Raw genomic sequence first — 24,061 nt, 5'->3', positions numbered from 1 at the left:
GCAATTCAACACAACACAACACACACAACACAATCTAACTCAACACAATACAGTACAACAAAACACAACACAACGACAACAAAAACCCACATCATCATCCTCCTCACCACCACCACCACCACCACCACCACCACCACCACCACCACCACACTACCATCTTCAGCAAAATCATATCATTGTAACACCTTTTGTCTATTTAGTTCTATTGTCATTTATTTGTCAGTAATTATTTATTTTCAGATACACAAGTAAACATACTACGAGAAACCATCTGAATCTTAAAATAAGACGAAATGAATAGTCTGTTTATTGTATTCATTATTACACTGCCCGCCATTCTAAAAGCAGGTATGTATATAATATAATATAATGTTATAATATAATATAATATAATTATAATATAATCATAATATAATATAACACAGTTCGTGAATATCTATGCATATTTAACACCTGTGTGATATATATATCGTTTATAACGGTTAATAACTAAATATATATCTAGGGATATACATAACCTGACACTAATTGTTTGTAATCTATGCAAAGATGCAATCTCTCTCTCTCTCTCTCTCTCTCTCTCTCTCTCTCTCTCTCTCTCTCTCTCTCTCTCTCTCTGTCTCTTTTCTGTGTGTATCTCTCTATCCCCCTTCTCTCTCTCTCTCTCTCTCTCTCTCTCTCTCTCTCTCTCTCTCTCTCTCTCTCTCTCTCTCTCTCTGTGTGTGTGTGTGTGTGTGTGTGATTCTCTGTCTATATCCGTATCTTTCTGTTTTTCCCGTTCCAACTAGTGTACCACAATTGGTCAAAGGTTGTGGTATGTGCTTTCCTGTCTGTGTGAAGCTGATATAAAACATCCCTTTCTGTTAATGGAAAAATGTAGCAGGTTTTCTCAGGTGTCTGTGAGTCTATGAATTACCAAATGTTTGACATCCAATAGCCGATGATTAAGTAAACTATATTTTGTCTTATTTTCCAGTACCACTCCAGCCCAACTGGTATCAAGCAGAGAAACAATGCGCTAATAAACACTCTCGTTTGCCAAAACTTGACGACATCAAAATCAGTGACATTGAACGCATTTTTGGCAAGGACCGCAAAATCTGGCTAGGAGGAAAATTTGTCAATACACAGTGGAAATGGATTGGTATGTTGGCCTAGTGAGAAATCAAAGCCATTAAAGACAGAAGAGGAAGAAGTTTCTTTTGTTTAAAGGGACATAGCCTAGTTTTTAAACACTAAGGCATATTTTTGACTATTGGAGCCGTTTTTTGATAACTGAAATCATGCTTTACTTAGATTCTATGGTTTAGATTATCAGTTTCCGTACATTCGAAGTGTTTTTGGTCATCCTGGTGTTTTCATATAACAAAATACATTTCTCATATTTTTAAGAACGCACGTGCGTCTGAGAAGTCTCAGTTATGGAGTCGAGTGTTAGTCTATTTTTAGAAGGTATTTCACCATTTTAAAGTCACAGACTCATGTTTTACTCAGTTGTAACTTTATTCAAATGTGTTATAAGTTTGTAGATTAACTAAACTTATTGTTAATTTTCACAGGTTGAAACTAGGGTCTGTCCCTTTAACAACACCACTAGAGCACATTGATTTATTATTCATTGGCTATTGTAGCAAGGGATCTTGTATATGCACCATCCCACATACGGGATAGCACATACCACAGCCTTTGATAAACCAGTCGTTGTGCACTGGCTGGAACGAGAACTGACGGGAATCGATCCTAGACCGACCGCGCATTAAGCGAGCGCTTTACCACTAGGCTACATCTCATGAGCCCCCCGCCCCCATTAAAGACAGGATTGCAGGGCAGTGGAACTACATTATTAATTACTGGCATGAAGAGTTGTATGGATATTGCTCCTCTTCAACTATCGCTCACCATATATAGTGATGATCCAATGATTCAACAATAGAAAGTTAAGGAAGGAAGAAAATTTTTTTATTTAACGACGCACTCAACACATTTTATTTACTGTTATTTGGCGTCGGACATATGGTTAAGGACCACACAGATATTGAGGGAGGAAACCCGCTGTCGGCACTTCATGGGCTACTCTTTTCAATTATCAGCAAGGGATCTTTTATATGCACCATCCTATAGACAGAATAGCACATACCACAGCCTTTGATATATACCAGTCGTGCACTGGCTGGAGTGAGAAATAGTCCAATGGGCCCACTGACGGGGATCGATCCTAGACCGAATGCACATCAAGCGAACGCTTTACCACTGGGCTACGTCCCGCCCCTAGAAAGTCCGATATGAACCCCGCTTGATTATTCCATTAATAGCAAAGTATTATTAAAACTTTTTATATGCGCCATCTATAATAATAGGAGTAGGCCAGGGCGTCCATGAGTCCAAAATAGAGGACTCGAGTACTCGAGGGTCAAAATTGACCCAGACTTGAGTACTAGATACTGTCGTATTATGTATGTATTATGCAGAAGGCCTAGTACGCTGTGTAACTTGTGCCTAATCCATTTGTTCTTTAAAAAGCAATAAAATATGTTTCAATCAAACCCGACACAAGATGATAATAAAATTAAGGATTTAAGTAAAATAGCATTATGCATCTTAATTCCAGCGCTGAACACAGATTTCAAATCATGCCATTGTATTGCATTCCAAACTTTCAATTTTTGTTTTCTCTTGATTTCATTTCAACTTATTTTCGTGCTTATATCCAATTAAGGTTCAAGCACGCAGTCCTGGGCACATACTTCAGCTATCTAGGCTGTCTGTCCAGGACAGTGGGTTAGTTGTTAATTGTTGGTGAGAAAGAAGAGGGTGTAGTAGTCTTACACCTACCCACTGAGTCGTTAAAACTTGCTCTGGATTGGGAGCCGGTACTGGGCTGCGAACCCTGTACCTACCAGCCTGTAGTCCGATGGCTTAACCACGACACCACTGAGGCCGGTATTTTCTCTTATAATGTATAACGTTATAGCGTTATAATGTAACTGGCAGCAAGCATATTGCAAAATAAATGTAAAATATCAGGGCCGTAGCTGGGGGGGGGGGGGGGGGGGGGGGGGGGGGGGGGGGAGGGGCAGTTTCTTAAAGAAAATTTTCTTCGTAATCGTTTAAGGAGTTTTAGGCTATTAACTATTCAGTTCCCCCCAACAAAAAATCCTAGCTACGGCCCTGAATATAGTCCAGGATCATGCCCCTGGCTATTCAGGGGCGGATCCCGGGACAGACATGCTTGAAACCTTAGTGGTATATGAGCATGTTAAAATAATTTAAAGTCAAAGTTTAAAATATGATTTAAAGGGACATTCCTTAGTTTGCGGTCGTCTTAATATTTGTAAGAAGCCCAAACTGGATTTTGTCTTCAAATAATTTCGTACGTACGAAAAACAAATATTTTACGAAATAAAATGAAATTAACCTAGTACAAATATTAGAACGACCAGAAATACGTTTAATATACAGCCACTAATATTTTATGCAGAAAAATATATTTGACATGTAATTGCAATCGTTAAAACGCTTTCCAGACGGTTCGTCCACTGGACAATTCGTCCACGGACGATTCGTCCACTCACCTCGGACAATTCGTCCTCTCGATGACTGCATTTTTTTCAAACATATTAATAGTTATTTCTTTGACATTGTAATCGTTTCTTAACATTATTTTGTGGTATACTATAACCAAAAAAGTAAAATAGAGTTAGAATTCAACATTAATATCCAGTTTTTATTAACTGTCTGTATTCATTATCATGCGGACGATTCGTCCACTCGCTCGTACATTATCTCACATGTCACGATGTGGTAAATAGGTAATGCAAGCCTCCGCGTCGGAAGACTTTAATACGGGGTAAAATATATCTAATAATTTATTTAGCCCCCACGTACATGTAGTACACAGTATTTAGTCCGTGGACGAAATGTACTGGGGAAATAAAAACCCAGTGAACGAATCATCCGGAACCGATTTTTTGTAGTGGACGAATCGTCTCGAGTTCCTCAGTGGACGAATCGTCCGTGGACGAATTGTCTAGTGGTCGAATCGACTGCATCCTGTTAAAACGTCCCTGTTAGTGGATAACATGTTAAAATTGCAGCAAACTCAGGAATGTCCCTTTAATGAGAGTGCTCTTCCTTGCACAGTTCTCTAGTGCTCGTGGAGACCCTAGAGGAGGCCTATTTGAAATAACAGTTTAGTTGATGAAATTGATGTATAAATATTCTGGGGTTTAGGTATGTTTTCATGTGTTCATAATGAGTAGAGTAGGCCTATTTGGAATAACAGTTTAGTTGATGAAACTGATGTATAAATATTCTGGGGTTTAGGTATGTTTTCATGTGTTCATAATGAGTAGAGTAGGCCTATTTGGAATAACAGTTTAGTTGATGAAATTGATGTATAAATATTCTGGGGTTAAGGTTTGTTTTCATATATTCATAAGGAAAACAGACATTGAACATGTAAACAATTTCTGCACACGCGCATGTGTACGGTTAAGATCTTCAAAATGAAGTCAAATGTGTATTAACTTTAATATCTTACGTCAGTGCGGTTATGCGTCATGTAATCTTGTTTCTGATTGGATGATTTACAGATGACGGCCCCCTTTACGATCACGTGGGCTGTTTTGATATTCCCCTCGACCAATTGACGCCAAGGAATGAAGCGTGTCTGGAGGTTGTCGACTGTTTCAGAGTTTGTAAAACTCCATACATCGCATTACAGGTAAATGGTCGAATAACTAGCATTTGACGGTGTAGTGGTTCAGATATTATTGGACCGTCAGCCATTTATATAAGGTGTATCGATAATGGACAGAGATGCAGGGGAAAACACAGGAAATCTACTTTTAACAATTTTTTAAAACTTATTTATTTTCATATTTTGATAGTTGTGAAAATTGGAATTATAATACACTCGGGCCCGGCAGTCTCCACAAACTAATAGTGAGATATTTAGGGCATTTTAAATTTTAAAAATTTAAACAGAAATTTAACATTGAAAGTCCGTCTTCAAGAATTTTGACTGGATTTTTCTGAAACTTGGTATAATGATTACCAGGCCCAGTCTGCAGACCAATAGAGAATATTTTTCGAATTTAAAAATTTGTTAAAATTAAATGTTAAAATTTTAAATAAATTAATCCCATCAATTTTTTTTAGTGAAGTCTGGGTTTTAAACAGTGTTTTGTTTTTGTTTTTGTCACAGACGAATCACTGCTATTGTTTCTCTAACATAAGTGGATACCAAAATCGATCTTCTAGTGACTGTCATTATCACTGCTGGAACAACTTCGAGGAGTCATGTGGTGGTTTGTCGGCGTTGAGTGTGTATCATGGAGGTAAGTCGGTAGGTATAATATCCGCCCGGTCCCCTCCATTATTATTTTTAGTTAGGGTTGAGGGTTAGGGTTAGGGTTAGGGTTAAGGTTGGGATTAGGGTTGGGGTTATGGCTGTGGTTAGGGCTAGGGTTGGGGTTAGGGTTGGAGTTAAGGTTAGGGTTAGGGTTAGGGTCAGGTGAAGGGGGGACCGGGCGGATATTTTTCCGTAAAGCAATCACCTGATGCACGGCCATTCTAGGATCGATCCCCGTCGGTGTGCCCATTGGGCTATTTCTCCTTCCAGCCACTGCACAATTACTGGTATATCTAAGGCCGTGGGATTTGCTATCCTGTCAGTAGTATGGTGCATATAAAAGATTCTCAGCTAGTAAAGGAAAAAAATGTAGTCCTCTCTAAGACTATATGTCAAAATTACCAAATGTTTGACATTCAGTAGCCGATGATTAATAAATCTATGTGCTCTAGTGGCGTCGTTAAACAAAAGAAACTAACTTTTTATTTTAACAATTTTTTTACGTCAAACCATGGTAGCTCTAGATGAAAGCAAACTATATAGACATATCCCAAACTATATTATTTGTACAGTTTATAATTATTATAGATTTACATTTACATGCAAAAATTGGCGTTCAGTGTGTTGTGAACTTGGGCCCAGATAGTTGAAGTGTGTGCCCAGGACAATATGTTAAAAGCAGATAAAAGTGGCCATTCTGAGTTTCAACAAGAGTGTTAAACTACTGTTATAAGCTTATTTTGGTTTCCATAAAATGTGTAATATGCCACAGATCTTCACAGACCAGATGCATTTGTCTGGTGGGGTCGGGATGGGGTGGGGATGGGGGTGGGAGAGGGTTGCAGTGTTTGAAAAGGGCACCTGTATTCAAAAGTATACTAACATGCATTATTTATTTGGTAATCATCCCCAGGAACACCAAACTCAACACAATATATATATATATGTAATGATAATATTAAAATATACGTAATGCTCGGTGGGTGGGTGGGTGGGTGTAGGTCCAAACGATATGTAGCAACAGTACAGGAGGTGGGTGGGTGTACTGAACGCTGTTACGTAATACTTTTTTTTTAATTACTAATATAATTTATTGTATTTGTTTTCATAAACGCTCTGGGGCGGGACATAGCCAAATTGTAAAGCGTTCGCTTGATGTGTGGTCGGTCTGGGATCGATTCCTGTCGGTAGGCCCATTCAGCTATTTCTCATTCCAGCCAGTGCACCATGACTAGTATATCAAAGGCCGTGGTATGTGCTATCTTGTCTGTGGGATGGTGCATATAAAAGATCTCTTGCTGCTAATCGAAAAGAGTAGCCCATTAAGTGGCGACAGCGGGTTTGCTCTCTCAATATCTGTGGTTCTTAAGATATGTCCGACACCATATAACTGTAATTAAAATGTGTTGAATGCGTCATTAAATGAAACATTTCCTTCCTTCCATCATAAATGGTCTATCACGGCGAGTTAAAATGCATATTCCAAATCACTAAACTGTACATTGTAATTAACCCCCATCATATGACTTGTATGTGAATGGGAGGGGGGTCTCCAAACTTTACGTATGGTCTAGCATTATGGAGTGAGGGTGGGAGGGTGTCCAAAATGGGTAAGTTGCTATGAAAGTCAAACTTGATCTGTAGCCGTACATAATAAAACTTTACAAAGCATTTCATAAAAAAATTTAAAAAAATGCCGGAAAACAAATTTTGTTTATATTTATGTCTGTGTTTTTTTATTTTCAGACACAACTCTCTTTCCCTGGTCACAAAATTCCAACACTCTTCTAGACGACTGTGCATTTTTAAATCGGCCACTGTCCATCTCAGTTAGCATGGAAACTGATATGTGCGATGCCCAGTCTGTCCTTCGGAAGCCATTCTTTGGTCAAACATGTTAGAATCTTCAATAATTACCATTGGTTTTCTTAGGGTTTTTTTTTTTTTTCATGAAAGCCTTAGTATATCTATGTGTCTGTCTGTCTCTGTGTCTCCTCTGTCTCTTTCTCTTCCTCCCTCTGACTGTCTCTGTGTATCTATCTACCTCTACCTCCCACTCTCTCTAGCTATGTAGCTCTCTCTCTAGCTCTCTCTCTTTCTCTTTCTTTCTTTCTTTCTTTCTCTCTCTCTCTCTCTCTCTCTCTCTCTCTCTCTCTCTCTCTCTCTCTCTCTCTCTCTCTCTCTCTCTCCCTCTCCCTCTCCCTCTCCCTCTCCTCCCTCCCTCTCCCTCCCTCCCTCTCCCTCTCGGCCTCTCTCTCGGCCTCTCTCTCTCTCTCTCTCTCTCTCTCTCTCTCTCTCTCTCTCTCTCTCTCTCTCTCTCTCTCTCTCTATCTCCTCCTCTCTCTATGGTTCTCACTCTCCCCCTCTCTGTCCTCTCCTTTCCTCTGTATCCCTCCCTCTCTCTTTCTCTAACCCCATCTCTCTCTAACTCTCTTCCACTCCCTCTCCATCTCCCAGATCAGCTGCACATCAGCCAAGTGCTTTACCATAAGTCCTGCACCACATTATTAATAATTACAGATAACATTGTTTTTGATTATTTTTCAGGTAAAACATGTCAACCTCAAAGAGTGGACATATACCTGACATGGGAGAAGGCGAAACATTTCCACAACTTCTCTGTAGCACGTGTGACAAGGGCAGACAACCCACCATTTCATGCTGGTGTACATGGACCCCAGTATTACTGGATTGGCCTTCACAAACATCACTCCCTTTGGAAATGGACAGATAGTGAGTTATTTTCTTTCTTTTTTTGTAGCTGTAATAGTATTGGTATAAAGTGCTCCTACTAGCAGTAGCTAGTGGGAATTTCCCTATTAGCTCAGGTGGTAGAGCACTGGACTCTTGTACTGAGAGTATGTGGTTCGAATCTCATCAGTGGAGGTTGATTTTTCTGTTACATTTGGAGCTGACGTAGGGACTGGGTGTGTTCTTAATACAATTATAACTAAGTCAGGACCTGTAATCAGGGGACAATATTTCGAAATCTGAAATAATTCGGAAGTCGGTTCATGTGGTTTTTACCTAGGTAACCAATTGTTCGGTTACGTGAATTATATTTGTGTATCCTGTGGATTACCTGATCGGTTACCTCAAAGTTACGTTGAAATTATATTTTAAATACATAATTGTTTGCTCAAAGTTAAAATAAAATACAAAAGAAAACGTTTTATAAAACAGTTTCTTTGATGTTTGCAAATCGAAAGAAGTGACTTGTAGATGTTTGTTTTATTTTCGTACGATCGTACCGTTGTTGTTGTTGTTGTTGCTGCTGCTGCTGCTGCTGCTGCTGCTGCTGCTCCTGCTGCTGCTGCTGCTGCCCGAATCTAAAAAACCACTGTCCTCGGGCATCGGGCCACCGTATTCTAGAACCTCTGTCCAGCTTGCGGAAGTTAACACTATTGTAAAAGGACTAAATATCAGCCCTTTACTGAAACAAAATAGATACATTTGGAGGAAAAATGCCCATTCCCTGGTGCATGATTAGACTAATAATTTTCTTTTATAAATAACAAATAGAGGCTACCATACAATATACAATAGCAGCAGATAATTTAGGCGCCTAAGCGGTGCATGCACATTTCTTTAAAACTTTTGGCTCGACTCTATACTGAGCCTTCGGTCTCAAGTTACAACCGTTGCAATATACCGTTGAATACTAGTAGTATGTCTGCATGAATACATTTCTGTGGTTCGAATCCCTTCAATGGAGGTTGATTTTTCTGTTACATAACTGATTTTTTTTTCCAGAGATTAGGGGCAGAGAAGACCGTTGAGTGACCCACCACCACCCCTGTCCCCTCAAGAATTGCCATGTTTGTTTATTAAAGAAGACCTTGTATTATTGCTGCCTGACTAATATATATTTTTTTCAATTAAATGAAATATGTTTTAATTGATTCAGAAAGCTGATCCTGTTTAAAGAGGACAAATTATTTCTCTCCCAAATCATCTACTATACAGTGAAACCACTCTAAATCAGTAAGGGGCGTGACATAGCCTAGTGGTAAAGTGTCGCTTGATGTGCAGTCGTTCTGGGATCGATCCCCATCAGTGGGCCCATTGGGCTATTTCTCGTTCCAGCCAGTGCACCATGACTGGTATATCATAGGCCGTGGTATGTACTATCCTGTCTGTGGGATGGTGCTTATAGAAGATCCTGCACTACTAATGAAACAAATGTAATGGGTTTCCTCTATGTGACTGTGTCAAACATGACCATATGTTTGACATCCATTAGCTGATGATTAATAAATCAATGTGCTGTAGTGGTGTCGTTAAACAAAACAAACTTATTATTGTGTCTATATACACTTCTCGAAACCGAACATCTAACGGACGAAGAATTTTGTGCAGTTTTAGAGGTATCCAGTTTTCAGGGGTTTGGGACTGAATTATATATTTTCTTTTTCTTTCTTTCTTTACAGATTCAAGAGTGATTCAAACCAGTTTCAATGGTAGTCAAGACAGCAATGTCACAAAATGCTTAGCTGGCCTGCGTGGAACAAATGGCAATGTCGTTATGATGTCACTTCCGTGTAGCACTAATCTGCAATCCGTCTGCATTTCTGGTACGTTTGCTGCATGTTTTGAGGACAATAAAAAAAAAAGTGTTTTATTTAACGATGCACATATTTTATTTATGGTTATATGCGTTAAGGACCACACAGATAATGAGAGCGGAAACCCGCTGTTGCCACTTCATGGGATACTATTTTCGATTGGCAGCAAGGGATCTTTTATATGCACCATCCTATAGACAGGGTAGTACATACCATGGCCTTTGATATACCAGTCATGGTGCACTGGCTGGAACGAGAAATAGCCCAATGGGCCCACCGACGGGGATTGATCCCAGAACGACTGCACATCGAGCGAGTGCTTTACCCACTGGGCTACGTCCTGCTTCCCTTGACGACAATAATGCAAATAGATATTAATTATTTAAATTAAGAAAACGGGAGAAATGTAGTTTGTTAACATATAAAATGATGTGGCTAGACACCATGTTTATAAAACGGAAATGTCACCATGGTAACACTATAGGTTGTACTATACCAAATAAAATCCCATAGGTGACCATGTTAACATTTGTGTTTAAAAACACTATATGCAATATATCAACCAAACTATGACCCATAAATATCAGTACTACAACCTCTACCACAAAGTATCAATTGAAGAAAATGGTACCTTTCATGGCTCATTTTTACAACACCCCTAGTTTTGCAAAAAATTGAAGTACTTTTTTTTTACAAGTACCCCATACATGTTCCAAGCACAAGGCTACTTGACAGAGTGGTACTAGATGAAATAAAATTGCATACATTTTTAGCCCAGATGAAACTTAATTTTTTTTACAACCAACACTCACATTTATAACCAAACTTGACATGTGGTTTGAACTTCTCTATCAAAAGTTTGGTGCACCTCAAACTTTTACCCAGCCAGAAATTATTTGGTATTAGTGCTACCTGAAAGTTCCTGTACTCTAGGCTTAGGCAATACTGAGATGTCATAGCTCAACTGACAGCAAACGTGGAGCATGGCCCTGTCAAGAAGTCTGGAAAATACTGTGGCTTCACCATTCAGATATGTTTGTCAAAAAAAGTCTTTGTCTCCATGTTTTAAAATGTTTTGGTGTTTTAAGAAAATAATAATAATAATAATAATATCTAATATTTGGGTTGTTCCAGAATTAATTGGCGGGGGGGGGGGGGGGGGGGGGGAGGGGGAGGGAGTCACTACCATAATGCCTTGAGGGCAAGCTGCATGTGTGTTTTGTGTCTAGAACTAGTTTTGTGGTTATGTATCTGTGTGTGTGTGTATATGTGTATGTATATGTGTATGTGTATGTGTCTGGTGTGTGTATATACACCAGTGAATGTGATCAATAAACTATATCATGTTGCAGACTTTCATACATCAAGACCACCAACGATGATGCCATTGAAGTCAACCTTTACCAGAAAGGTTTTATCATCATCATTATCACCATCATCATTGATGCCAACAATTCGTTTAAGCCATACAACATTGCATGTAACTCATGAATCATCTACATCACTGCTGACATCAACACTGAGACAAACAACAACCTCATTAACATCATCTACGACGACAGCGTCTAGGAAAACATCGACAGTATCAAGACTCCCAGCATCCACTAAGATCACTACATTGGCTTCATCAACACCAGTCACAACTTCAACTGTCACAACCATAAAGCGCACAGCGACAGCAGCAACAACAGTGACAAAGGCAGATACTACACTGTCTACGGTGAAGAAACAACCATGGACTACTATATCGTTAGATACGACACCAGTCTTGACTTTGTATCCGAGTACCAAGGTCAGCAAAACCACCACCGCTTCTGTTCCAAAAATGACAACCACAAATGCCTCTGTTGTGACAAGGGAGACAACTACTGTATCAACAAGGGAGATAACTCAGATGCCAACTAAAGACAATGGTGAGACATTACAATGGATGGAGAGGGATGTAGCCCAGTGGTAAAGCTTTTGCTTGATCCGCGGTCAGTCTAGGATTAATCCCCGTCGGTGGACCCATTGGGCTATTTCTTGTTCCAGCCAGTGTTCCACAACTGGTATTACAAAGGCCATGGTATGTAGTATCCTGTCTGTGGGATGGTGCATATAAAAGATCCCTTGCTGCTGATCGAAAAGAGTAGCCCATGAAGTGGCGACAGCGGGTTTCCTATCTCAATATCTGTGTGGTCCTTAACCATATGTCTGATGCCATATAGCAGCAAGGGATCTTTTATATTGCACCATCCCATAGTCAGGATAGCACATACCACGACCTTTGATATACCAGTCGTAGTGCACTGGCTGAAAGAGAAATAGCCCAATGGGCCCACCGACAGGGATCGATCTCAGACCGACGGTGCAGCAAGCGAGCGCCACATTGACAGTGATGCAATTTAAAGCCCTGTTCTGTCTAGCTAAGTGTGTGTGTCTGTCTGTCTGTCTGTCTGCGTTACTGAACACTTAACCTACTCATAAGCAAAACAAGATTGAAGGACATCAACCCAGGGCATAAACTTCCAAGAAGAAATAATGAATAAGTCTAATAAATAAGTTAAACTTCGTTTTGTTTGGCACCACTAGATCACACTGATATATTAATCATCAGCTATTGGATGTCAAACATTTGGTAATTTTGACATATAGTCTTAGAGACGAAATCTGCTAATTTTTTCCCATTTTATCAGTAGAAAGGGATCTTTTTTTATCCAGCATCCCATGGACAGGATAGCACATACCACATCCTTTGATATACCAGTCGTGGTGCACTGGCTGGAATGAGAAATAGCCCAATGGGCCGACCAAAGAGAATTGATCCCAGGCCTGGTGCTTGTAAAACTTTTAGAGTCTAGACTCGAGACTCTAATAAGAGTCTGAAACGGTAATGTCATGACAACGCTGTACAAATTGTATGCATGTGATGTCATTAGATACTGAGTCCTGTCCAAATAAACAAAAGAGCCCTCAGAAACTCACTCTCATCAAGAGCAGGTACCAAGATGCGAACCCATTTACCTACCCGATGTGTTAACCATTATGCCACAGAGGCCTGTTATTACCGACAGGTCAGTCGATCCCAGATAGAGATATTTGCGTGTGGGCCGCCCGCTAGTCCGTCTCTCAATGCCCAGCCCACGGTTGTAATAAATATGAAATTTCCCCTCACTATATCATCCCTACTGTTCCATCAATCATGTTCGTAGCGGGATTCCATAAAGACGTCTTTTTATTTAAAGAAGAGAAAGCAAGGCTGATTTAAAGAAAGAAAGAACAAAAATTAATAATATAAAAAATTTCGCTGCAAGCTTTCGTTAATTTGTGGGTTTTTTTTGTTTAATTATAGCAAAGTCTTCAGCTGATAATGCCCACACGGATGTGACGTCAGCAACATCCTACACCATTTTAACAGCAAAGCTCCCTCAAGAAAAGAGTACTGATGAGTATCGAGGTATATTTTGATATACACTCATAGGGGTTCTTTTATAAGGTGTCGGGGGGGGGGGGGGGGGGGGGGAGTAGAAGCACCTTTTTGTTGAACAATTTACACTGTATGATTAATGGTGGATTACAGTTTAGAAAGAGCATCCAACCGTCTGTCCATCCAACCATCCATCCAACCAACCAACCAACCAACCAACCAACCAACCAACCAACCAACCAACGTTAACCTAACCAAAACCCCTCCTTCCGTCTCTCTCTCTCTCTCTCTCTCTCTCACTCTCTCACTCTCTCACTCTCACTCTCTCACTCTCACTCTCACTCTCACTCTCTCACTCTCACTCTCTCACTCTCTCACTCTCACTCTCTCACTCTCTCACTCTCTCACTCTCTCACACTCTCACTCTCACTCTCACTCTCTCACTCAAATACACAGTCATACAAGCACAGACACATACACATGTACAGATACAGTTATGTACACACATGAGCACGTAAAACCATTGCACTGCCCAATGCCTGCATAATTACTTTCACTGTTGTTTTTTCATCTTTATTCTGAATTTCTGCATGTAGTGAGTGACTTTCAAACGACTTAATGAAGGTATTGCTACCTTTATTCTGAATATGTACATTTCTGACTTAGCATATTATATATTTGAATTATTATATATTTGAATTAATATATGTGTATGTGTGTCGTGGTCAGGTGGGATGGGAGAGGGGGGTCATACTGTACTACTGAAGAGTGAAAATATGGTTTATTTGGTTTTATTTTAGAATATGGCTTTTTCATTTTTTAAACTGATTATGATAACTGTCCCATTGAGTTTAGAAAGAGCATCCCTCCATCTTTCCGTCCGTCCGTCCATCCATCCATCCATCCATCCATCCGTCCGTCCGTCCGTCCGTCCATCCATCCATAACCCAGCCACAAGCTCTTCCTCCATCCTTTGCTCTGTCTCACCCTTACTCTCTCCTCCCTCCCTCCAGTGAAACCTGTATAATCAGGAACTCTGTGAATTCTGGCACAATTAGCTAATCCCCCTTGAATCTGGCTTAGACAGTCAACTATATACAGTGAAACCTGTCTAAACCAGACACTGAACAAATCAAAATCCTGTCCACACCAGCCATGTTTCGCGGTCCCAAAATTTTAAAATTCTAAAACGCGACCCCCTCTAAACACCGGACCCTGTCTAATTCAGATCAATATTAGGTCCCCGGCGTGCTCTGGTTTAGACAGGTTTCACTGTGTATGTATATTATGTTAGGTCCGCTCTGGTTTAGACAGGTTTCACTGTGTATGTATATTATGTTAGGTCCCCGGCGTGCCCTGGTTTAGACAGGTTTCACTGTGTATGTATATTATGTTAGGTCCGCTCTGGTTTAAACAGGTGTCACTGTGTATGTATATTATGTTAGGTCCGCTCTGGTTTAGACAGGTCTCACTGTGTATGTATATTATGTTAGGTCCGCTCTGGTTTAGACAGGTTTCACTGTGTATGTATATTATGTTAGGTCCCCGGCGTGCCCTGGTTTAGACAGGTTTCACTGTGTGTGTGTATTATGTTAGGTCCGCTCTGGTTTAGACAGGTGTCACTGTATATGTATATTATGTTAGGTCCGCTCTGGTTTAGACAGGTCTCACTGTGTATGTATATTATGTTAGGTCCGCTCTGGTTTAGACAGGTTTCACTGTGTATGTATATTATGTTAGGTCCCCGGCGTGCCCTGGTTTAGACAGGTTTCACTGTGTGTGTGTATTATGTTAGGTCCGCTCTGGTTTAGACAGGTTTCACTGTATATGTATATTATGTTAGGTCCGCTCTGGTTTAGACAGGTGTCACTGTCTATGTATATTATGTTAGGTCCGCTCTGGTTTAGACAGGTGTCACTGTGTATGTATATTATGTTAGGTCCGCTCTGGTTTAGACAGGTCTCACTGTGTATGTATATTATGTTAGGTCCGCTCTGGTTTAGACAGGTCTCACTGTGTATGTATATTATGTTAGGTCCACTCTGGTTTAGACAGGTCTCACTGTGTATGTATATTATGTTAGGTCCCCGGCGTGCTCTGGTTTAGACAGGTTTCACTGTGTATGTATATTATGTTAGGTCCGCTCTGGTTTAGACAGGTTTCACTGTGTATGTATATTATGTTAGGTCCACTCTGGTTTAGACAGGTCTCACTGTGTATGTATATTATGTTAGGTCCCCGGCATGCTCTGGTTTAGACAGGTCTCGCTGTGTATGTATATTATGTTAGGTCCGCTCTGGTTTAGACAGGTTTCACTGTGTATGTATATTATGTTAGGTCCACTCTGGTTTAGACAGGTCTCACTGTGTATGTATATTATGTTAGGTCCCCGGCATGCTCTGGTTTAGACAGGTCTCACTGTGTATGTGTATGTATATTATGTTAGGTCCGCTCTGGTTTAGACAGGTTTCACTGTGTATGTATATTATGTTAGGTCCTCTCTGGTTTAGACAGGTTTCAGTGTGTATGTATATTATGTTAGGTCCCCGGCGTGCCCTGGTTTAGACAGGTGTCACTGTGTATGTATATTATGTTGGTCCACTCTGGTTTAGACAGGTTTCACTGTGTATGTATATTATGTTAGGTCCCCGGCATGCTCTGGTTTAGACAGGTTTCACTGTGTATGTATATTATGTTAGGTCCGCTCTGGTTTAGACAGGTCTCACTGTGTATGTATATTATGTTAGGTCCGCTCTGGTTTAGACAGGTCTCACTGTGTATGTATATTATGTTAGGTCCCCGGCGTGCTCTGGTTTAGACAGGTCTCACTGTGTATGTATATTATGTTAGGTCCCCGGCGTGCTCTGGTTTAGACAGGTTTCACTGTGTATGTATATTATGTTAGGTCCGCTCTGGTTTAGACAGGTCTCACTGTGTATGTATATTATGTTAGGTCCCCGGCGTGCTCTGGTTTAGACAGGTTTCACTGTGTATGTATATTATGTTAGGTCCCCGGTGTGCTCTGGTTTAGACAGGTCTCACTGTGTATGTATATTATGTTAGGTCCCCAGCGTGCTCTGGTTTAGACAGGTCTCACTGTGTATGTATATGATGTTAGGTCCGCTCTGGTTTAGACAGGTTTCACTGTGTATGTATATTATGTTGGTCCACTCTGGTTTAGACAGGTCTCACTGTATATGTATATTATGTTAGGTCCCTGGTGTGCTCTGGTTTAGACAGGTTTCTCTGTGTATGTATATTATGTTAGGTCCGCTCTGGTTTAGACAGGTCTCACTGTGTATGTATATTATGTTAGGTCCCCGGCTGTGTATGTATATTATGTTAGGTCCACTTCTGGTTTGCTCTGGTTTAGACAGGTTTCACTGTGTATGTATATTATGTTAGGTCCACTCTGGTTTAGACAGGTTTCACTGTGTATGTATATTATGTTAGGTCCGCTCTGGTTTAGACAGGTTTCACTGTGTATGTATATTATGTTAGGTCCGCTCTGGTTTAGACAGGTCTCACTGTGTATGTATATTATGTTAGGTCCGCTCTGGTTTAGACAGGTTTCACTGTGTATGTATATTATGTTAGGTCCGCTCTGGTTTAGACAGGTTTCACTGTGTATGTATATTATGTTAGGTCCGCTCTGGTTTAGACAGGTCTCACTGTGTATGTATATTATGTTAGGTCCGTGCTCTGGTTTAGACATCACTGTTATGTATATTATGTTAGGTCCCCGGCGTGCTCTGGTTTAGACAGGTCTCACTGTGTATGTATATTATGTTAGGTCCCCGGCGTGCTCTGGTTTAGACAGGTTTCACTGTGTATGTATATTATGTTAGGTCTGCTCTGGTTTAGACAGGTCTCACTGTGTATGTATATTATGTTAGGTCCCCCGGCTGTGTATGTATGTTAGGCTCTGGTTTAGACAGGTTTCACTGTGTATGTATGTATATTATGTTTAGGTCCCCGGTGTGCTCTGGTTTAGACAGGTCTCACTGTGTATGTATATTATGTTAGGTCCCCGGCGTGCTCTGGTTTAGACAGGTCTCACTGTGTATGTATATTATGTTAGGTCCGCTCTGGTTTAGACAGGTTTCACTGTGTATGTATATTATGTTAGGTCCACTCTGGTTTAGACAGGTTTCACTGTGTATGTATATTATGTTAGGTCCGCTCTGGTTTAGACAGGTCTCACTGTGTATGTATATTATGTTAGGTCCGCTCTGGTTTAGACAGGTCTCACTGTGTATGTATATTATGTTAGGTCCGCTCTGGTTTAGACAGGTCTCACTGTGTATGTATATTATGTTAGGTCCCCGGCGTGCTCTGGTTTAGACAGGTTTCACTGTGTATGTATATTATGTTAGGTCCGCTCTGGTTTAGACAGGTTTCACTGTGTATGTATATTATGTTAGGTCTCACTCTGTGTATGTATATTATGTTAGGTCCCCGGCTGCTCTGGTTTAGACAGCTCTGGTTTAGACAGGTCTCACTGTGTATGTATATTATGTTAGGTCCGCTCTGTGTATGTATATTATGTTAGGTCCCCGGTTAGGTGCTCTGGTTTAGACAGGTCACTGTGTATGTATATTATGTTAGGTCCGCTCTGGTTTCACTGTGTATGTATATTATGTTAGGTCCCCCAGGTTTCACTGTGTATGTATATTATGTTAGGTCCGCTCTGGTTTAGACAGGTTTAGACAGGTCTCACTGTGTATGTATATTATGTTAGGTCCCCGGCGTGCTCTGGTTTAGACAGGTCTCACTGTGTATGTATATTATGTTAGGTCCCCGGCGTGCTCTGGTTTAGACAGGTTTCACTGTGTATGTATATTATGTTAGGTCTGCTCTGGTTTAGACAGGTTTCACTGTGTATGTATATTATGTTAGGTCCCCGGCGTGCTCTGGTTTAGACAGGTTTCACTGTGTATGTATATTATGTTAGGTCCCCGGTGTGCTCTGGTTTAGACAGGTCTCACTGTGTATGTATATTATGTTAGGTCCCCAGCGTGCTCTGGTTTAGACAGGTCTCACTGTGTATGTATATTATGTTAGGTCCGCTCTGGTTTAGACAGGTTTCACTGTGTATGTATATTATGTTAGGTCCACTCTGGTTTAGACAGGTTTCACTGTGTATGTATATTATGTTAGGTCCGCTCTGGTTTAGACAGGTTTCACTGTGTATGTATATTATGTTAGGTCCGCTCTGGTTTAGACAGGTTTCACTGTGTATGTATATTATGTTAGGTCCGCTCTGGTTTAGACAGGTCTCACTGTGTATGTATATTATGTTAGGTCCCCGGCGTGCTCTGGTTTAGACAGGTCTCACTGTGTATGTATATTATGTTAGGTCCCCGGCGTGCTCTGGTTTAGACAGGTTTCACTGTGTATGTATATTATGTTAGGTCCGCTCTGGTTTAGACAGGTTTCACTGTGTATGTATATTATGTTAGGTCCCCGGCGTGCTCTGGTTTAGACAGGTTTCACTGTGTATGTATATTATGTTAGGTCCCCGGCGTGCTCTGGTTTAGACAGGTCTCACTGTGTATGTATATTATGTTAGGTCCCCGGCGTGCTCTGGTTTAGACAGGTCTCACTGTGTATGTATATTATGTTAGGTCCGCTCTGGTTTAGGTTTCACATGTATATTATGTTAGGTCGCTCTGTGTACTGTGTATGTATATTATGTTAGGTCCGCTCTGGTTTAGACAGGTTTCACTGTGTATGTATATTATGTTAGGTCCGCTCTGGTTTAGACAGGTTTCACTGTGTATGTATATTATGTTAGGTCCGCTCTGGTTTAGACAGGTCTCACTGTGTATGTATATTATGTTAGGTCCGCTCTGGTTTAGACAGGTCTCACTGTGTATGTATATTATGTTAGGTCCGCTCTGGTTTAGACAGGTTTCACTGTGTATGTATATTATGTTAGGTCCGCTCTGGTTTAGACAGGTCTCACTGTGTATGTATATTATGTTAGGTCCGCTCTGGTTTAGACAGGTCTCACTGTGTATGTATATTATGTTAGGTCCGCTCTGGTTTAGACAGGTCTCACTGTGTATGTATATTATGTTAGGTCCGCTCTGGTTTAGACAGGTCTCACTGTGTATGTATATTATGTTAGGTCCGCTCTGGTTTAGACAGGTTTCACTGTGTATGTATATTATGTTAGGTCCCCGGCGTGCTCTGGTTTAGACAGGTTTCACTGTGTATGTATATTATGTTGTACAGGTGTCATGTATATTATGTTAGGTCCGCTCTGGTTTAGACAGGTTTCACTGTGTATGTATATTATGTTAGGTCCCCGGGCGTGCTCTGGTTTAGACAGGTTTCACTGTGTATGTATATTATGTTAGGTCCGCTCTGGTTTAGACAGGTTTCACTGTGTATGTATATTATGTTAGGTCCCCTCTGGTTTAGACAGGTTTCACTGTGTATGTATATTATGTTAGGTCCCCGGGCGTGCTCTGGTTTAGACAGGTTTCACTGTGTATGTATATTATGTTTTTCAGACCTGTATATTGCACTTGCTGTAATAGGAGGACTGGCGTTGATTGCCATCTGTGTTATTACGACTGTCTGCATTATACGACGCAAAAGAAGGTAAGACCAGCTCAGCCATTTAGTTTTAAAAGATCCTTTAATAATTAAATATCTGTTAATAATTAAAGAAATAATGAAAAATCTTTTAATAATTAAAGATCTGTTAATAAAAGATCTGTTAATAATGAAAGATCTGTTAATAATGAAAGATCTGTTAATAATTAAAGATCTGTTAATAATTAAAGATATATTAATAATATATGTTCATGATTAAAAAAAAATTAATGATTAAAGATCTGTTAATAATGAAAGATCTGTTAATAATGAAAGATCTGTTAATAATTAAAGATCTCTTAATAATGAAAAATCTGTTAATAATTACAGATCTGTTAATAATTAAAAATCTGTTAATAATTACAGATCTGTTAATAATTAAAGAAATAATTAAACATCTGTTAACAATGAAAGATCTGTTAATAATGAAAGATCTGTTAATAATTAAAGATATATTAATAATAGATGTTAATGATTAAAGATTTGTTAATGATTAAAGATCTGTTAATAATGAAAGATCCTTTAATAATTAAAGATCTGTAATAATGAAAGATCTGTTAATAATTAAAGATCTGTTAATAATTACAGATCTGTTAATAATTAAAGGAATAATTAAACATTTGTTAACGATGAAAGATCTATTAATAATGAAAGATCTGTTAATAATGAAAGATATATTAATAATATATGTTAATGATTAAATATTTGTTAATGATTAAAGATCTGTTAATAATTACAGATCTGTTAATAATTAAAGGAATAATTAAACATTTGTTAACGATGAAAGATCTATTAATAATGAAAGATCTGTTAATAATGAAAGATATATTAATAATATATGTTAATGATTAAATATTTGTTAATGATTAAAGATCTGTTAATAATGAAAGATCCTTTAATAATTAAAGATCTGTAATAATGAAAGATCTGTTAATAATTAAAGATCTGTTAATAATTACAGATCTGTTAATAATTAAAGGAATAATTAAACATTTGTTAACGATGAAAGATCTATTAATAATGAAAGATCTGTTAATAATGAAAGATATATTAATAATATATGTTAATGATTAAATATTTGTTAATGATTAAAGATCTGTTAATAATGAAAGATCCTTTAATAATTAAAGATCTGTAATAATGAAAGATCTGTTAATAATTAAATATCTCTTAATGAAAGATCTATTAATAATGAAAGATCTGTTAATAATTAAAGATCTATTAATAATCAAAGGTCTGTTAATAATTAAAGATCTATTAATAATCAAAGATCTGTTAATAATTAAAGATCCTTTAATAATTCCAGTTGCAAGAAAAGTATTTCCATGCAATCCGTGACAATGGACACTAAGTTTGATTAATCTTCAAAGCTGTAACACATCTGGATAAATTTACAATAGAGTGAAACAAGAGTCTGTGACATTAAAACAAAAATGTCCTCTAAAAATAGACTTGAGCTCATCTCCTTTATTGGGGGCGGAATGTAACCCAGTGGTAAAGCGTTCGCTTGATGCGCGGTCGGTTTAGGATCGATCCCCGTCGGTGGGCCCATTGGGCTATTTCTCGTTCCAGCCAGTGCACCACGACTGGTATATCAAAGGCCGTGGTATGTGTTATCCTGTCTGTGGGATGGTGCATATAAAAGATCCCTTGCTCCTAATCGAAAAGAGTAGCCGATGAAGTGGCGCCAGCGGGTTTCTTCTCTCAATATCTTTGTGGTCCTTCTCTCAATATCTTTGTGGTCCTTAACCATATGTGGGATGCCATATAACCGTAAATAAAATGTGTTGAGTGCGTCGTTAAACATTTCCTTTCCTTTCCTATCTCCATTACTGTTACTTCTCAGAAGTAGGCTACACACATTTTTAGAATTATGAAAAATGCATTTTGTTGTATCACAAACACCAGGATGACTTTGGATGTTCAGAGATAAATAACCAAAACAATAAAATATAAGTCTAATTTCAATGATCAAAAACGGCTCTAATAGTGAAAACTTAAGCTGTAGTGTTTTAAAAAAAACATAGGGTCTGCGACTTTAAAAATTGAGTTGCCTTTGTCCAAAGTCATTTACAGGTTTTTATGCCCAACATTAAATTAATGTGATATGACAAAAAACAATGGTGCATATTTCTCGTTCCAGCCAGTGCACCACAACTGGTATATCAAAGGCCGTGGTATGTGCTAACCTGTCTGTGAGATGGTGCTTATAGATCCCTTGCTACTAATGGAAAAATGTAGCAGGTTTTCTCTCTAAGACTAAATGTTAAAATTAGCAAATGTTTGACATACAATAGCCGATGATTAATAAATCAGTGTGCTCTAGTGGTGTCATTAAACAAAACAAACTTTAACGATAGTGCAATCCAATTGCTCACGAACGCTTTTCTCCTGAAAATGTCACAGATTTCACATTCTGAGCGTAAAATATATTTTGTTTCATTTTGTAGACAAAACCGGACAATGCTGTACAATGTCAATGTGCCCGTGAGCGACATCAGTGACGCGTGGACCAACAACAGCCAGCTCATCATCATGGACAACAGCATCTACGGCAAAACTCAGAAACGCGTGCGGATTCGCTCACTGCGAGACTTGATATACAGCTCACAAGGCAAGACGTCTTCTCTACACAGTCTGGTTCAAAGTGGAGACAACTCCGAACGACAGATGAATGGAGCTGCTTCGCAGAGCCTGAGAGCGTCGTCCGGGTTACCGGATCCTGTACGTCCATTTCCGTTTGAACCGGAAAAGCGTGGAGACAAATGAGAAAGCTGAGCGCTTGCTGTCACTAACTGGACTGGGTTTTTTGGGGGGTGATGTTAAACGGTTTTATTTCTCAAATTTGATTTGACGCCCAAGGCTTTAACTTTGAGGAGGCTAAGCCCTTACTGTCACTCATTGGCAGTGCCGAATTTATAAGGTGGCAAAGGGGGAAATTGCCCTGGGTACCCCCCCAGACTGAGGACTTAATTACAAAATTAGTTTAAAAAATGTATGTGTCATGTAATTTAATTTCTATGTTGAGGGGCCCCCGAAACTGAAGTGCCCTGACCCCCCCCCCCCCCCCCCCCAAGGCCTAAATCTGGCCCTGCTCATTGGACTGGGTTTTTTGTGTGTGATGTTGAATGAATATAATTAATAGAATTAGCTTAAATTTCCATGTGGAATCAGCTCAATGAAAATGTCAAAAATGCACCATTCGTAGCCTCTTTCAAACAAAAATACCTGTGCCAAAGGGTCACAAGGTTAGTTTATAACCTAAGTGTAACATTATAGTACAAGTACTATTTAATTTAAAAAATCTTATGAGAGACCATCCAAGTTTGTATACAATCTAATTAAAATTAGCTCCACTATTACATGTGGATCTAAAGACAGCCAGTTGGAGCTCATGTCCACCAATCAAAACCTTACTTGCAGAATCCTGCCAGTGATTTAAAACTAACAACACTGCGTAGTCCCCAATGTCCAGGTAACATTTCGTCTGTAAATAACAATTTAAATATTGACCAATCACACTTTGCCTTTTATAACGTTATTTGGGAGCATACAAATTCTAAAAATATCGGGCGAGTCTATTTTAGTGGCCGCAGTACAGCGAACCATACCAATACGTACGGGGTGGGTTATCAGTCTTCAGTTTTACATTAAAAATTATTTATTTATTTATAAAATTTAAAAAAACTAAATCAGTCTTCAGTTTTACATTAAAATTATTTATTTTATAAAATAAAACCTGTTTTAAGGCATTCATAATTCACACAAAACATGTCGTATACCCTCAGGATAATTCGGAATGTTTTCAAATTATTTTTAAATCCCTGGCAGGATTCTGCAAGTAAGGTTTTGTTTGGTGGACATGAGCTCCAACTGGCTGTCTTTAGATCCACATGTAATAGTGGAGCTAATTTTAATTAGATTGGTTTGTATATAGAGAATAATACATGAGTGGCTGTTAGATACCATTTATATTACGAGTTGTTTTAAAATGTATCTAACGAGTGAAAGCAAGTGTGATACGTTTTTAAACAATGAATTGTAAGATAAATGGTATCTAATGGACGTGAATGTATTATTCTATTTCTTACATATCCTCAAAAACCAGGTTTTAAACAAATTTTAACACCT

The 24,061-nt window shown here is 39.1% G+C and overlaps 1 protein-coding gene across 1 annotated transcript; it reads left to right on the top strand.

Annotated features, from left to right (window-relative positions):
• Positions 1-293: 293 nt before the first annotated feature.
• On the top strand, positions 294-22,975 carry LOC121385127. Its single transcript, XM_041515665.1, has 10 exons — positions 294-348; positions 977-1,144; positions 4,593-4,723; positions 5,207-5,339; positions 7,100-7,249; positions 7,901-8,086; positions 9,784-9,927; positions 13,250-13,354; positions 19,846-19,936; positions 22,381-22,975. The coding sequence occupies exons 1-10, from the start codon at positions 294-296 to the stop codon at positions 22,697-22,699; spliced, it is 1,482 nt and encodes a 493-aa protein (XP_041371599.1). The 3' UTR covers positions 22,700-22,975.
• The last annotated feature ends 1,086 nt before the right edge of the window (positions 22,976-24,061 follow it).

The sequence above is a fragment of the Gigantopelta aegis genome, chromosome 11 (assembly GCF_016097555.1).
Source record: "Gigantopelta aegis isolate Gae_Host chromosome 11, Gae_host_genome, whole genome shotgun sequence".
Lineage (NCBI taxonomy): Eukaryota > Metazoa > Mollusca > Gastropoda > Neomphalida > Peltospiridae > Gigantopelta > Gigantopelta aegis.
The sequence above is the reverse complement of the archived record's forward strand: the minus strand, read 5'-3'. Positions and strand labels throughout refer to the sequence as shown.